The 17,321-nt window shown below is 36.4% G+C and overlaps 1 protein-coding gene across 1 annotated transcript in view; it reads right to left on the bottom strand.

Annotated features, from left to right (window-relative positions):
- The window catches only part of LOC6032761 (sodium leak channel non-selective protein), a 38,439-nt gene extending 29,761 nt beyond the window's left edge, over window positions 1–8,678 (bottom strand). The window contains 4 exon segments of the mRNA XM_038266430.1: window positions 3,715–3,752; window positions 6,900–8,225; window positions 8,285–8,406; window positions 8,460–8,678. Of these exon segments, the coding sequence (XP_038122358.1) occupies window positions 3,715–3,752; window positions 6,900–8,225; window positions 8,285–8,406; window positions 8,460–8,582 (1,609 nt within the window). The 5' untranslated portion in view covers window positions 8,583–8,678.
- Window positions 8,679–17,321: the final 8,643 nt, after the last annotated feature.

Below are 17,321 nucleotides of genomic sequence, written 5' to 3'. Positions count from 1 at the left end.
CCAAAACAATAACAAACGAACAATGGACCGTGCCAGGAAAACCAAAACATAAACAATGTCAGTGTCAGTGGAGTGAGAGAGTCAGAGATAACGATTTTGACAACCGCACTACAACACACTCAATCGCGAGTACCTTAGGTAGAAAGCCATGCCTGAACACGCTCTAATTGACAGAATTGATTTTTATTGAGTTTCCTACGAAATAATAATGTTGTAAATTTCGGGTCCAAATGCTATGAAATCAATCTAAGAAACCAAGCGCCTCCATTGAATTTCACTTTGCTCAGAATAGAATGATTCAATGGAGGCGCTTGGCTTTTTTAAGCACAAGCTCGAAATTCACAACTTTAATCATTCGCAGGGAATTTACTAAAATTCAATTGTGTCAGTTGGAGCGAGCCCAAATCTTTGAAGAAACTGAGGGCCAGTATAATATACCAATAAATATACGCGTATACGCATCTCCCGAGAAAAGTAAGTAAATCTTTCTCTGTTCCTGGGGGGAACACCCGTGAAGAGTATCGGGGCCGGCATTCACACAGCGGATTCAGTGACAGTTTATTGATCAACTTAAAATTAGTTTTCCATAGTTACTACATGTAGAAACTTCAATTCCCAATTAAAATCTGTAGTAATATTTGAGTTTGAGACAGTTTTTAATATTATACGAGACATATTTCGAATTTGTGACGTTGCAACGCCGGAATTTGTCAAAAGTTATTTTTTTGATATCTTTTTTAAATGGGAACATATGGAAAATGAGCTTAAAATTTGAAATTTTACCAAATTTCAAAATTTTGGAGCAAGAAAAACTTTAAGGTGAAACGGGACACCAGTTCTTGGACATCTTCTATTTAACTTAAATAAATTTCTGAACTCGACAAATTGCTTGCCATCAACGCCAGGCCCGTAGCCAGGGGGGGGGGGCTTCCGGGCTGCAGCCCCCCCCGAAATTTTTTCCATTTTTTTTTAAATTGAACTACCTTAAAAAAATCTTAAATCAATGATTGTATGTTCTCTTCCCAGAAATAATTTGTAAGATAGAAAATCAAGAATTGATTGATCAAACTAAGTAATTTGCCTGTCCATTGCCGGGCTCAGTTTTTGTAGATTATGGATCTAAAATTTGGATATTTAAAAATTGAGCTGCAGATTTGAACATTGTTCCATTCAGTAACATCTCATTTATCTTGTGGTTTTAGCATTACATTGGTTAGGATGGTCCAAATCTGGGCTTACTTGGGGCTATCCCCTGAAATCAAAGATTTACGCATCACTAGCCAAAATTTGAGCTTTTTCTGACCACTGACCACCAAGTTTGGGCAAAATCGTCAAATTGTATGGAGAAAAGCAACTGTTTCAGTTTTTGACCAATGGATGGCGCAATAACTATCCAGTTCTTATCAATTTTCAGAACTAATATCTTCTTTAAATTTGGAAAAACTTTCCCGAAGACACCTTATTTTTTTGGGTTTTTTGCTAAAAAGTTATTAACCTTCGAAAATAGCAATTTCCGAGCGGACTGCTCTAAGGGGCTTCATAGAAATAATTACCGTCATCTGGGTCGAATCGGGACTACAGTCTGAATAGGGACAGCAAAAATCCTTAGATCTTGTTGTCTTATTATTGATTGTAGAACTTAAGTATGACCCCTGAAGAACCATAAAATAATTTAGAATTTTTGAATTCAATGTGGCGGTCAAAATGGAGGTCAAGAAATATTTCTGGTGGTTTTTTTAAAGGTCTAATAAACCAAATTTCCAGTTTTTGCTTTTTGGGTGCTTTTGAAACCGTCAGGGGTATTAAAAAACACCCAAAAAGCAAAAACTTGGTGTATTGGACCATTAAAAAAACAGATGCCGAATTTGATGTTAAAAACAAGCAAATAAAACATGCCGATTTCATTTGTTCCTGATTTGGTTATCCGAAGTCCTTCGAACTTCGGATAATCGAAACTTTGGATCTTTGAGGCTTCGGCTAGTCGAATTTGGATTGTAAAATTAATAGCCCTCCTTTATTTGCATTAAAACCTTTAAACTGTTAATACATGTTTTTTCTCTACATTTTTCAAAATTTATCATAATTTCTCAAAAATATTTAGATTTTGTTTTCAAAAACGAAAGCATTTAATATGAAAAACATTTGAGTGAATTTTGACTATTATCAGAAATACAATTCTAATTTTATCGTTTTGGTTTTAAGAATATGGTTAGTTACATATCTAAGACCTGAGAGAAAAATGCTTGAGAAATATCTGTGTGTATTTTTTCATTACTTTTTTGTAAACCTTTTTTCCGAAACCACTCGTCCAAAATGCTTTCTTTTGGTCACATTTTTTAGTTTCCACCGTGGCCAATCTCCAAATTTTATTTAATATATCAAAAATCGGAAGATCAACTAAGTGAATACTTATTATCAACTAATTTTCACTTTGTGCATGAGCTTGCGATTTTTAAAGGAAGAAATAAAATGATAAAAATATTCAAAACGTTAAAAAAATTAAGCTTGGATTCAAAAACTCTGAAATTAAATTAATTAAACATCACTTTCAAATTATATAATTTCTGATCAATAATTCATTTTTAAACTATTTAATTTCTATTTTTTGGATTTTACAGATTAGAATTTGCATTTTGAAAATTTTAATGTTTTTTTTATAATTTCTTATTTCTTTATTATTTTTTTTATAATTTCTTATTTCTGAATATCAATTGTTGCCACCTTTTCAAAATGGACCAAAAAACAGAGAGCAAATACAATATTAAAAAAAATAGCTTCACAATTTTAATGGAAATAACTTATTTCGATTAAGTCTTTTTAGGACCAGCGACCAGGTCGGTCCGGAAAACAAATTTGAAATGTTTTTCCTGCTTTGAAAATCATATACGACATGTTTGGGCTCGTTTAAAAATATTTAGAATTTTTGTAACATGTCGCGGAACCGCGGAAAGTTTTTTCTCACGAAAAAAGGATTTCGCCATCAGCTAGATATTTTGAAAACTTATGATGCAAAACAACTGTACTGATTTAAAGTGTGTTTTGAACACTTTTAAAATAATAAAACCATAGCTTGTAGTTTTGATTTGTAACCCTCTCAACTTTGGTCAGAGTTTAGTGACATAAACTTCAGAATAATATTCGCAACGGCTAATTGAAGATTTAAAAATTTTACACTTTCAAATTTCTAAATTTTCATAATTTTTGATTTAAATTTTTGGTATAAGACAAAGAAATGCCAGAAATCAAAAATAAAAATAATAAAAACATAAAAAATTTAAGATAACAATTCAACAGAATAATATCAAAAAATCTGAAATTCCAAAAATTAAAAAATCTAAAACTGAAAAATCAATAAAATAATTGATACTTAAGAAATCCTAAACTAAAAAAAAATATCATTTTAAAATTAAGTTATTCAAAATCCAATAAATTATGTTTTTTCAATCTTAATTTTTGGATGCTTTAAATATTTTTATGTTTGAATTCTAGTATTCCTAAATTAATTTATATTTACCAGAAAATTAAGTGATTTTTGTAATGGCTTTTCCCTTATTTCAGCATTTTAAGATTCAGCGTTTTGAAAGTCAGCTTCATGAGGCAATTCTTCAATATTATTTAAGCGAATACATTATTTTCAAACTTTATTTTCAGTCGCATCCAAATAAACAAATCAAAATCTCATCAACACATATTGCTCCCGAAGAAATATCAAACGACGCTTTTTGTTTCTGTTCCTTTTCAGCTGCGTACCGCTTAAGAGAAGTCTTTTCGTAAACCTTTTCTTGACCGTTCCTTGAGATTTTTGTATGGAGTTTTAAGAGTCTCCGTACTACAGGACATTTTTTAAAATTTTCGTTTGAAAGTAAAATATAGTTCTTGTAGCAAAATTCATACTAAGATTTGATTTACAGGAAAATGTAATTGATTTAAGAATTCTTACATAAAGTATTCTTTACTTTTAAAACAAAAATTTAAGATAATAATTACACATGATAATTTCAAAAAAATCAGAAATTCCAAAAATGAAAAAAATCAAATACATAAAAAAATATAAAATAAGGCCGATGCAAATATTTAAAAAAGTTTTTGTCCCTCGGCCCTGGCCGAGGTCAAGGGGGCAAAAAAATAAAAAATATAAAAAATTAAATAACAAACCATAATCTTCACATTTAAATGAAAAAAGTGTTTTAAAATGCATTTTACACTAGTTCAGTTGTTTTGCAATCATTAGTTTTCAAAAAATCTAAGATCTGACAAAAACAAAAATTGTATCGAAAAAAAAGATTTTGCATCGAAAATTTTCAAAAATCTTAAGATTTTTAATAAACCCAAACATGCTAAAAATGATTTTAAACGCAGGAGAATGTATTTTAATTTGATTTCAGCTAGTTGCCCTTGAATTTTCATTGAAATTTTGAAGTTTATTGTAAAATATTTTTTTGCCCCTGATTTTCGGACCAATATTGAAGGGGGGGGGGGGGGGTGACAAAAACTTTTAAAAACATTTGTACCAGCCTAATTACAACTAAAAAAATCCTTAAATTATAAAAAAAAACATTTTTTATCATTTTTAAATAAAGATATTCAAAAAATAATTTTCAATCATTTCAATAAATTATGTTTTAATAATCTTATTTTTTTGATGCTTCGAATATTGGTATGTTTGAATTCAAGTGCAGACTTAGATTAGATTTACAGGATAAAACTAATCAATTTATGAATTCTTACATAAAGTTTTCTTTATGTTTAATTTAGCAAGGTTTCGTAAATATAAAATTTCTAAACCATAAAATGTGCAGGATTTTGTTCCTAGAGTCAAGATATTGCTTGAACAAACATCGATTTTAATAAATGGTTACAATCCTAAATTATTAAACATGTATATAGATTAAAATTTTATTAAAAAATAATCTTTAGAATTGAGATCTGATTAATTTTTTTTGTCATGCTTTAAAATTTTATTTTTGCTCAAATTCTGGACCAATTTTCAGAATACAATGAGTAATGAATTTGAAAATGGCGTTTAGTCGGAATATTAAAGTTAAACATGATTCGTTTTAATGTTTGATGCAATCGAGGAAAATTTGAAACGGTTACATATGCATTTAAAAATGGTTACATATGCATTATTAACAACTCTTCCAGTGAATATTTTGGCGTTAAAAATTAATTTAATACATTTTATCAAAATTTTTTAACACATTAAAATTAAACACAGGCACTGATTTTTTTTCTTCAAATATATATTTATTATAGGCCTACACAGAAAAAAAAATGTGAATTTACTCGACACGGAAAAATGAATCACATGTAAACTCAGTTGATGTAAACTTGAGATTCGACGTAATTTTTTTTTGTTGCCATGGAGACACTTCAGAAGCTGAAATTTCAACGATTATATTTTTTTTTGTATTTCATTAAAATTATTTATTTTTGAGAGCACCAGGAGCTTCGCAAAATATGAAATGGCTTCAATAGCTTAGAACAATTAAAATAAAACATTGTTTAAGTTTGTTTCTAAAATTTTGAGAAAAACAAATATTCCAGTTATGAGTTTTATGTTGTGCTAGAAAAAATGAAAAATGTTAGATAAACCATCACAATTATCACACAGCTGAAAATGTAAATCCAGACGGTTTAAAATTTCTCTCAGTATAAAATACAGAAAACATAATACTTATGGTTAGATAAATCGATATTTCTTTGAAAAAAATTTATGCTTTCAAAAATTTGATTCAAGTTAAGTATATTTTAAATTTAGCGACGTTTATCACGAAATTGGATTACAATTAAACAATTCAAGAAAATGTAAAAAAAAAACACTTTCTCTACTCCTTTAATACAAACTAGCTGTTAAAATAAAGAAAAAAAAATGACGAACGAGTTTCTTCAATAAATACATTGATAACTTAATATGAAAATCTTCGAAAACTTTTTTGCATACATTAAAATTTTAAAATTCATCTCAATAATTGGGTCCTAAAATTAAGCTTAGATTGCTGATATTATTGTTTACAGCGATAAAGCTTATTTTTATGAGTACAATGACCCTTTGTACGAGCACAAAGAGTTTAAAATGGATTTTTAAATCAATTTTAAAAAATTAACCTAGCGGTCCTTCTTGACAGAAAAGCTCCTACTTGACAGCTCGTTCGAAGGGGACCATAGTTGATCCATCGAAAAAATGTTGTCTTGTCAAAAAAAAAATTTGCATTAAAATGAAAAAAAGTGATCAGAAATGGTTTTTAATCGTGTTTTTTACCGTTGTACACAAAAATTGACAAAGGACTTTAGTACCCAATTATATTAAAACCAAGTGATGGTATAAATGATTTGCTGATTTTTATACTCCTTGAATTTTTGCACCCAAGCCCCCCCCGAACAAAAATCCTGGCTACGGCCCTGCATCAACCTATTTAGTTTTTGTTTGATTAAAAATGCAAACAATGAATGTAATACAACGTGTTTTAAGTCGTTCGTTTTTCCATAAAAATTTCATATTTTAGCAAGATTTTTTTCTGCGTCCTGATTTTTTTTTTTTTTGACAAGTTTTGAAGATCGGTAAACAAAAAATTGAGGTAACACTTTCATTGGCAACATTACGAAAAAAAAGTGTCATCGGGACAATCCATATTGACAGAGTTTTTTTTGTTTGGAAATTGACGAGGATGAGGGCGTCAAAATTCCCAAAAAATATATGTCAATTTTGGATAGCGTTTCAGAAGGCAATACGGTAATGCATTTTAATTCTTTGTTACTTTTAGTTTTATATCCTAGAAACTCTGAACGGAATACCAAAGTGGTAATAACAAATAAAATTGTTTATTTTTTTTTCTTTTTATTTACAAGTTAATGGTTTATTTCTCACAATTTACGAAACTCAATTAGAATCGATCAACGATTTCCTCCGCTTTGCACCGTCCTTTTCGTGAACCCTCCTGTGCTTGGCCAGCGTGCTGTGATCGCGGAAGCTCTTCTTGCAAACTCCACACTCGAACGGCTTTTCACCCGTGTGAATGCGCCTATGAGTGAGCATAACAGACCGTTGCCGGAACAGCTTCGGGCACAGATCACAACTGTACTTTTTCTCATTGAAATGAATCTTCATGTGGCGTCGCATGCTGGTGTACTGGGCAAAGTTACGCCCACATTCGTTGCATTGAAAGGGTTGATCTTTGGTGTGGGTATTTTCGTGACCGGCCAGGGCAACCGACGTCGGACAAACCTTTCCGCAGAATCGACACTCGTAGTTTTTCTCGTGCGCCGCCATGTGCGCTTGGAGAGAAGCTTCGTTGGCGAATTGCTGCTCGCAACGCTGGCAGGTAAGAATTGTTTGAATTGTTTCCGGGTGAACGTCTTGAACGTGCCGCACCAGCGTTCGGTTGTTGGCGAATGATTTTGGACAGTGGGAACATTGATTCAAGGTATTGCTTCGACGCGCTGGTGGTTGGGGCTTGGTGATTGGAATCTCGTAGATCCGATGGGAGATCTTTGTGTGATCTTGAAGTTCTTTAACGCTTTGGAAGCTCCGGTTGCATTTGGAGCACTTGAAGAGACGTGGTTTTACGATGCAGTCATGTTCCTTTAATTCCTCATCAGTTCTGAAAACGCTCAAACAGTGACGACAGTTCTTCGAATACTCTTTGATGTGAGTTCCATTTGTGTGCCGAATGAGGGAGACTCTGTCCTCAAATACTTCGTTGCACACGTTACATTGGTACTCAATCATGACGACGCTAAACTCCTCATCGCCTGGAGCCCCAATCGAGACCGTCCTCTTGATAACTTCATCCAATTCCACAACTTCATTGGTCGAACGCTGTTCTTCCTCCTCCAGATCGCAACCCTGCTCCGATGAAAAAACTTCTGACAAAACTTCAACTGCGTCCTCTGCCTCTTCCTGTTCCATCTCATGTAACTCAAATTCATCCTCCTCATCGGGTTTGTGCTCGGACCCGGTTTCATCGCTTCCGTCGTAAATGCTGACACTCATATCAGGTGAATCTTCTTCAGCGACTTCCTCCAACATAACCAGATGTTCTTCCTCTTCCTCCTGATCGCTCGGAACCGGTTCCGACTCAGCGATTGTATCAATTTTCTCAGCCGACTCGCTGGGTTCCATTTTAACATCCTCCGGATCGCCATCGTCCGTATCGGCCGCGCTTTTCACCACTAAAGAATCTTCGTCCTTTTTGGGCTCCTTGCTTTCTTTCTTATCCTCACAGCTGGAATAAACAGTAAAGTTAGAATTCTGCCTGCAAAACGAACGCTTCCCAAGCCTCACCCCAGCATAATTCGCCGGAAACGGTCGTTTGCCTCGATGAAAAAGGATCGTATTTTTCTGGCCGTTTCGACCTTCTCGAGGCAGTCATTGCAAACGGTAGAGAGCTTCTCTGTGTCTGAAAACTGGACAGAAAATTAAATGTTAAAAAATGTTTGCCCATACTTTGGAAACTTACCTCTATTTGAAAGAGTTCCGTGATTTTGTCCCTTATTGTGTAGTCCTGGTGCTTGTCGTACAGCGATTGGACGCGGCTCAACGGAACCTGCTCCAAGCACAGGCGGCAGCACACTTCGAACATTTTTGAAACACTTTATCTAGTGTTACCGTTAATTTCACAAAAAAAAAAAAAAAACAGTTGAAGCGCCTAAAATTCAGAAACAAATTTTGGTGGGACGCTTCAAGCATCCTCCAAGCGATTTGTTCACTGTTAATCAAATCGAGCCAAACATTTCATTAGGGCACAAAACCAAAACGTAAACATTCGGGATTATTCCACTATTCCATTCATTAGTACACTCCCTACATGCCCTCCAAGAATCAGATTGATAGCAAACTATTTACCATTGAAAAATTCAAAAACACAAAAGGGCACATAACAATTTTCACTCCAAACCAAAAAAAAAGTTAATATGTGCCCTTTTGTTTTTCGTTAATTTTTAGTAGTTGTGGAACTTTTTGTGTTATAAAATGAACTTTTCATACATTCTTAACACTAATTCACTTCAAAACAAAGTTTGGTTTACTTTTCATCAAGCATTTCTGCAGAAAAAAACTTCGTCAAAAAACAATATTTAAAACGGTCCCGCGGCAGCTGTTCAGTACACTTTTGAAGAATTTTTATGTTTCACATAACTTATCTACACTATTCAATCACAAAACTTCACCAATAATCAAAATTTTTATTGAATTCCTCATTATTTCTAACTAAACAAAAGGGCCCGTAAACATCATTCAAAGCAACAATCTGGTGACAGCGCTTTAGTGCCCTTTTAATTCTCTTCGAAATTGCATTTAGAAAGGGCCCATTATGAACAGCAGTTGGAAGGCTAAAAGGGCCTAATAACGATTTTTTTTTAAAATTATGATTTTTATTGCGAAAATCAACAAAAATTAAGAAGCATTTAAGCAGAGTTTAGGATAATGATGTAATTTATCGAATCGTCAGTTAAAATGCCATCAGTCAAGCTTCTTTTTTAAATAGGAATTGAAACAAGTTGTCCACTTTTTGCAAGCGATTTTCTCGAATGGCGGTTTTTGGTTTTGTGCCCTAATGAAATGTTTGGCTCAAAATTTGACACATTTATTCTTTGTTTAACATTGACAATTCGTTGGAGTGAGCATACACGCTGATTTTTGTTTGAGTTACTTGTGTATTTTCATTTCTAAATTCCCACGGTTTGTACTCAACATTAAGGTAAAAGGTTTCTAAACCGAGAATCAGCATTACACGTTTTTCAGTTCACTTTTACACACTTTTATAAGGCTTTCTAGTCAGAAATTTACCAATAGAGTTATCTAAGCCCGCTCTCACGCACACTTGCACACCATTTGTTTTGCTGGCGGGTACAAAATTTAACCTCAATCTTTTTCGTGTACGTATACGCAATACATGCGCACGTAGATAACTCTATACATTCAAAGTATGTTTACATTACAGCTGGACGATTGTTTGCATCAGGTTTTCTATCTCTTTCTAGCAAAAGTTTTTTTGTCAGGCGACTGGTTTTTTGACTGACCGGCGGATATGTCAGCCAACATACTTCGCAGGGCTGTGACAGCACGAGCTCACACTGAGCAAAACTCACAAGGCGCATCGAAGTGTTTCGCACATGATCTGGCCCTGCTGTACAGAGCACTCAAATATCAATCGCAAAACGCTTGAAATTTCTGTGATTGACCATGAAATAACTTCAATAGCCAAACACTTGAATTTTAAATGGTATTGAAAAATAATACGTTCGAGCGATATACAAGTTTTTGCTTGCTAGTTGTGCACGCTACCACTGCTCCGGCCGGCCAGTTGAATACGGGAGAGTTTTTTGTGCTACTCGTTCTAGCCTTCGATAAAAGTCGCGCTAAAATCAATCAGTGAAACACATTAAATTCAAAAGGAAAATCACCTTGACTTTGGATAGTGGCTGTTTTGGGTAGATCTTAAGATCAATTTCAAGTTTTTTCATCATCAGTTTAAATAGTTCAAGACAGTGGGTCAAATTCATTAGCAAAACACTTGAAAACCTTGAGCCTCTCGAATGAAAATAACGTATCAAAAAATACCAAAAAGTCAATCGCCCAAACACTTGCATTTGATAGTGGTTTGGATCAAGGGTCCTGATTTTCGGTTCAATGAACAGAAACCACTCACTCATCGCCTATCCATTCGTCGCCTATTCTAACCCGCTAGCATTCATGAGCGTATGATAATCGCAAGCAGCCAGCGAGTGGCCCGAACTGTTCACTCAGCGAACAAATCCATCGTGAAAATATTTGCACTCACACACTACCATGCTCAGCGAAGAGCCATTCTCACAAAACGCCAGCGCGGCAGTCTTTTTGTTTTCTCGCCCTCAGTTTGCCATCAATTTGATTTTTTCTTGGTGGATGTTTCTTTGAATGATGTCTATAATGTTATGAAATCCAAACAAATGCACAATTTAATTGATAACATTGAATTTAGCCAACCCAAATCAATGAGTATAACGCAGCGCATCAGAGAAAAAATGTTTACAGAGTGATCGGCGACGTTCGGCCTGCCTGAGCCGTTCGGAGACTGAGCCGATCAGAGAGAGAAGGAGAGTAGAAATGAGAGTGTTCGGGAGCGAATAAGGCTTTCTATTCAGAAATTTACCAACACATTTAAAGTATGTTTACATGACAGTTGGACGTTTGTTTGCATCAGGTTTCCTATCTCTTTCTAGCAATTTTTTTTTGTCAGGCGACTTCTAGCTGGTTTTTTTAACTGACTGCCCGATATGTCAGCCAACATACTTCGCAGGGCTGTGACAGCTACAGCTCGATCATTGTTTGCATCAGGACACTGTGACGAGGAGTTCGTCATTTTTGAGTTAAATTATATTTTTTTCACTGGGCCTAGAAAGCCTTATGGTTTCAAAGTGACAAACAGTAGGAATTCATCAGGGCAGTATCGCGTCGCCTGCTTTTTATGCTCGCGAATGGAGTGGTTGATTTTGAGCAATCAGGACCCTTGGTTTGGATTTGATATTGAAACACAAGCTAGGGGAAATATGCCCATTCTAATCACTCTAAGCCGTTCGACCAATTCTCATCACTTTTCCGTTTTCCGCTATTAAATCAACATTTTCAGATGTTTCAACAATGGAGAGTTGCTTGCTCACTTTTATTTGAGCTATTCATTACTTTGGAACAGTCAAAAACACTTTATGAAAGCTGTAATTCATGATCAAAGTGCTGATAGGCCGATAATAGAAATAGGCTGAGAAAGGGTATAGTTCCCCTAATTAAATCTAAGAAGTGGCTTTATGAGGCTTTCTAGGCCCAATGGAAAAAATATAATTTAACTCAAAAATGACGAACTCCTCGTCACAGTGTCTTGATGCAAACAATAGAGTTATCTAAGCCCGCTCTCACGCACACTAGCACGCCATTTGTTTTGCTGGCTGGTACAAAATTTAACCTCAATCTTTTTCGTGTACGTACACGCAATACATGCGCGCGTAGATAACTCTATGATCGAGCTGTAGCTGTCACAGCCCTGCGAAGCGAGGGGCGTGAAACTGGGCTTAATGTATTTAATTTGCACATTTAATGTATTAAGGAATTAAATTCCTCTTGTCAACTAACATTTGACAGCGCCCAACCTGCTTTGTCAAAAACATTGATTTGTTTTGCGTCTCCTTCGCACACCCGCCTGTCAAGTTTGTGTTGATTAATTTGTTCTTGGTGAAAAATGTGGCGATGCAGGTCAGTATTTCTTGTTTGAAATTTGTTTTTGGAAGGAATTGGTAAATTTAGATTTCTAGTAGCTACAAAAGGTGGTACATCGTTCGCCGCAGTTGCGCAGGTTACGAAACGCCGGTCTGTCGGTATCGAAGCCGACTCAACCCGCATCACCAAGGAGGTCATCGAGCTGAATGGCAAGTCCGTCGAGTAACTGATCACTTTCGGCCGCGAGAAGCTGTCCTCGATTACGTCCGGTGGTGCTGTCCCGGCCGCTGCCGCCGAGGAGAAGAAAGAGGAAAGAAGATGGGGGAGTCCGATTTCGAGGACGATGACGACATGGGCTGCGGTTTCTTTGAATAAGGGATTTCCCCGTGGCCACATCGTTGGATGGCTGCTGGCGGTTGCACTGGCCCAAAGACGGCAGGACGGAACTGTTCCGTGCAGTGGTTCCGGAAGTGTACAAATTATGTATTTCTACGAAATGCTAAAAGAAGGAAAAGGACGATGGCCGTACAAAAAGGGCAATAATTATTTCGTTTTTTATTCAGCTGCTTTGTTGGTACTTTTGGCATTGAGTTGTTAGAGTTTGAAACAATAAATAAAGAATCATCTGCTTGTTTTTATGCTTCCCACGATCAGCACGTTCGATGGTCCATCCATGTTTCCGCCGGCACGGTGATCAGCTGGGATGATTGCTGAGCGTTGGAACTGGATTCGGTTGCTTCGGAAGAGGCTCTCAACGAGACTCCCGAGTGCGCGACAGCCGCAGGTACCGGTTCGACCTTGGACGAACTTCTAAACTCGGGTTCCATCTCGGCGGCGGCTGCCACCGGAATTCTTTCTCCGTTACTTCTGAGAATGTTCGGCTCGCAACGATTTCTAATCAAATAAATCAACTGCGGTGGCCACTACAACTTCGGATGGGGCATCACTTGGCAGGGAAGGGGTTTTGTTGTGGAGCTGCTGCTGCTCATGGAACTTTCGCAATAATATGATGGCCGGATTGGAGTGGATTTGAGAGACGTGGATTTTGAGTCCGCTCGACGACTACTCTAGCTCAGGGTCGTCAAAGTAGACTTCGACTGAGTGGTAGGAGAGCTTGTGATGACAATCTGGCCGACGCTGCTGGCTTGAACGAGTTGTGATCCGATATCAGGGTTGGTAAATAGGCCACGGATCGGGTCCCGTTTGTCATAGGTTCGGAAATCAGCTTTAAGCCATGGTTCGGAAGTTGCGCCTCTGTTCATCGCTTGCTGTTGGAGGTCGTAGAGATGGTACTGTCCTCTAGTAGCTCCCTGTCGTCCATTGCAATCGGGATGTTGTCAAAATCGAACTTGTTCCCGTCGGAAGGTACCCGGTGCGCCAGTCGCAGAAGACGACGAGCTTCCAGCTGATTGGAAACCCTGATGATTCTCTGTACTGGCCAGCTGCAACAGGTCTCCTGAACTCGATGACCATCTCCAAAGGATCTCGTACGGGCCAGTTAATTTATTTTTAAGAAAACAATTTTCCACCCAACGCAACAACAACAATCACGCGCGATGTTGAACTGTCAAACGTCGTCGGTCAAATCAATGTGGTGTAAAGAGAGGTGACGATGCTATGATCGTAAACAAAAGTTAATTCCCAAGGGGTTGGAAACTAATAGAGCTATACTTATTATGTTAACCAGTATATCAAAATATATGTTAGTATACTAATTATTTCCTTTACATACCGCCAGTATACTTACCAATATACTGAGAGTATCTTAATATACTAACAGTTTATTGCTTTTCGGTTAGTATACTGTCGTGACTTTCACCCGATTTATTCCACGATTTACCAATATTTCGGATTCAAATAACAAGACGCGTCTTTTCATGCCCAAGCAAAACACACGACTGATTTATTTCTCGTTTTCTCACGCACACATTCTCAACATCTCTCTCTGCTGACCTGCTCTCTCATTACGCTACATGAACGCTCTCTCTTCTCACTCTCTCTCTCTTCCCTGCCACACTCATTCACTACATCCTCGTTCTTTCCTACTCTAAAAATTCAATCATTTATTCAGATTAACATCAGCTTGGTGATCCTTTTATGCGGAAAATTCAGCTCATCTCAGAATTCGGCTTCAGCAGATGCTTCTCCGGGATCCTTGATCGTGACACATATCAGCCAGAACCCCAACGTCAACGTGGTTACCTGCAATTAAAGAAATAAAAAACGACAACTTGGAAAGCTATCGTGTAATTAATTGATTGAATAATACACCTGGAAATATACCCTACAATCTTCCCAGAAATTCTATTAGGAGCTCTGATTCAAGTCGTGTAGGTTACAGCCTATCGTTTCTTAAATCATCACTTCAAAAAAAAGATTGAAAATCTAAACAATTCCTATAAAATTCCTAAAATTGTTTTGCTTCATCTTCCTGAATCCAATCATAACCTTACATTTAAGTTTTGCAAGTGATGCCTATCGATTCTCAAACCATCACTTTAACAATATTGAAATTTGAAAACAAATTTCCAACTTCCTAAACATCGATAAAATTTACCTCTTATTAAATCTTCCTGAATTCCAATCATGAGCACGAATTTAAACCTGTCTATTCATAAATCATTTCTCAAAGATATCTAAAAAAAGTCTTCTCAAACTTTTCTAACAATCGATAATATTTATCTATTAATAGATCTTCCTGAATCCAATTATAAACTCAAATTTTAGTCGTGTAGGTTACAAGCCTATTGTCTGTTAAATCATCACTTCAGCTTGTTCAGCAATCGATAATATAACAATATACGAATTCCAATCATTGTCGAGCCCAATTTTCCATGAATTTTGAATATTTCGGACACAAAATTAAGCTCTAAATTAGGTCGTGTAGGTTATGAGCCTATCGATTCTTAAACCATAACTTTAACAATATTAAAATCTGAAAATATCATTCCTAACATCCCCAACAATCGATATTTATATTTTAAAATCCAAACATGAGCTCAAATTTAAGCCGTGTAGGTTATAAGCCTATCGATTCTTAAATCATCGCTTCAAAAGATTGAAACTTCGTTAAAAATTACATACTTTTCCAACAATCGATTATATTTATCTTTCAATATAACTCCCCGAATCAAATCATTAACTCAAGTTTAAGTTTTAGCCTATCGCAATCACCACTTCAATAGATTGGAAATCTTAACAATTTCTTACCCAGCTTGTTCAACAACCGATAATATACCAATATATGAATTCCAATCATTGTCGTGACTTTCACCCGATTTTCTATTTATTTTGAATATTTTGGACAAAAAAAATTAGCTCAAATTTAGGTCGTAAAGGTTATAAGTCAATCGATTTCAATTTATTTCTCCAACAATATTGAAAATCAGATTTTTTTTAATTCCAACTTCTCCAACAATCGATAAAATTTATCTTTTACTAAATCTTCTCTGAAATCCAATCATAAAGTCAATTTAAATCGTACTGGTTATGAGCCTATCTATTCTTTAACCATCACTTCAACAGTATTGAAAATTTGAAGAAAGAAAAAAAAAACTTTTCCAACAATCGAAAATATTTATTTCTACTATACCTTCCTTGAATCCAATCATGAGCTCAAATTTAAGTAATGTAGGTTATGAGCCTATCATTTCTAAAACTATCACGTTAAAAGATTGAAGATGTGAAAAATCTTTTACCAACTTTAATAAATCGATATCATTTATGTTATACTATCTTCCCGGAAATCCAATCATGAGCTCTAATTTAAGTCATGAAGGTGATTTAAAATTCTACCCTCTAATGGAATTCACGCTAAAAGACTCCCACATCGAAGCTTTATAATCACAAAACTCAAGCCAAAGCTCAAACATCCTCGCGCTACCCTATAGGGTACTCAAGCTCAGAGATTTGTCCTTCACGCTCTAACCTCTCATGGGACTCAAGGTAAAAATATATCATCTTCCATGCTCTACCCTCGCAGGGATTCAAGCCCACAAACTCAAAAAATTACGCTCTACCCTCACAGGGGAATCAAGCTAAAGAAACTACAGCAATCACGCTTTACCCTCTCAGAGGACTTAAGCTCACAAACTCCAATAGTCATGCTCTATCCTCACAAGGGACTCAAGCTCAAAACTCCAGCAAATACACTCTACCCTCACAGGAGACTCAAGCTAAAAAAAAAAAAGTCATCATCCAGGCTCTACCCTCGCAAGGGAATCAAAGCTCAAAGATTCATCTACCAGGCTCTAACCTCGCAGGAGACTAAAGCTAAAACATTCAATATCCACGCTCTACCCTCACAGGGGACTCAAGCTAAAAAAAATCATTTTCCATGCTCTACCCTCGCTGGGGGCTCAAGTTTAAATATTTATGATCCACGCTCTACCCTCACAGGGGACTCAAGCTCAAAACTCAAAATATCACGCTCTACCTTCACAGGGGATTCAAGCCCAAAAACTCTAACAATCACAATCATCTTCCATGCTCTACCCTCACAGGGGACTCAAGCTCAAAGTTTTTATAATCACGCTCTACCCTCTCAGGGGACTCAAGCTCAAAAACTCCAACAATCACGCTCTACCCTCACAGGGGACTCAAGCTCAAAACTCCAAAAATCACGCTCTACCCTTACAGGGGACTCAAGCTCAAAACTCCAGCAATCACGCTCTACCCTCAAAGGGGACTCAAGTTCAAAACTTCAACAATCACGCTCTACCCTCACAGGGGACTCAAGCTCAAAACTCTAAATATCACGCTCTATCTTCACAGGGGATTCAAGCCCAAAAACTCTAACAATCACAATCGTCTTCCATGCTCTACCCTAACAGGGGACTCAAGCTCAAAGTTTTTATAATCACGCTCTACCCTCTCAGGGGACTCAAGCTCAAAAACTCCAACAATCACGCTCTACCCTCACAGGGGACTCAAGCTCAAAACTCCAAAAATCACGCTCTACCCTTACAGGGGACTCAAGCTCAAAACTCCAGCAATCACGCTCTACCCTCACAGGGGACTCAAGCTCAAAACTCCAGCAATCACGCTCTACCCTCAAAGGGGACTCAAGTTCAAAACTTCAACAATCACGCTCTACCCTCACAGGGGACTCAAGCTCAAAACTCAAAATATC

The sequence above is a fragment of the Culex quinquefasciatus genome, chromosome 3 (genome assembly GCF_015732765.1).
Source record: "Culex quinquefasciatus strain JHB chromosome 3, VPISU_Cqui_1.0_pri_paternal, whole genome shotgun sequence".
Lineage (NCBI taxonomy): Eukaryota > Metazoa > Arthropoda > Insecta > Diptera > Culicidae > Culex > Culex quinquefasciatus.
Note: the sequence above shows the minus strand (reverse complement) of the source record. Positions and strands in the feature narration are given on the sequence as shown.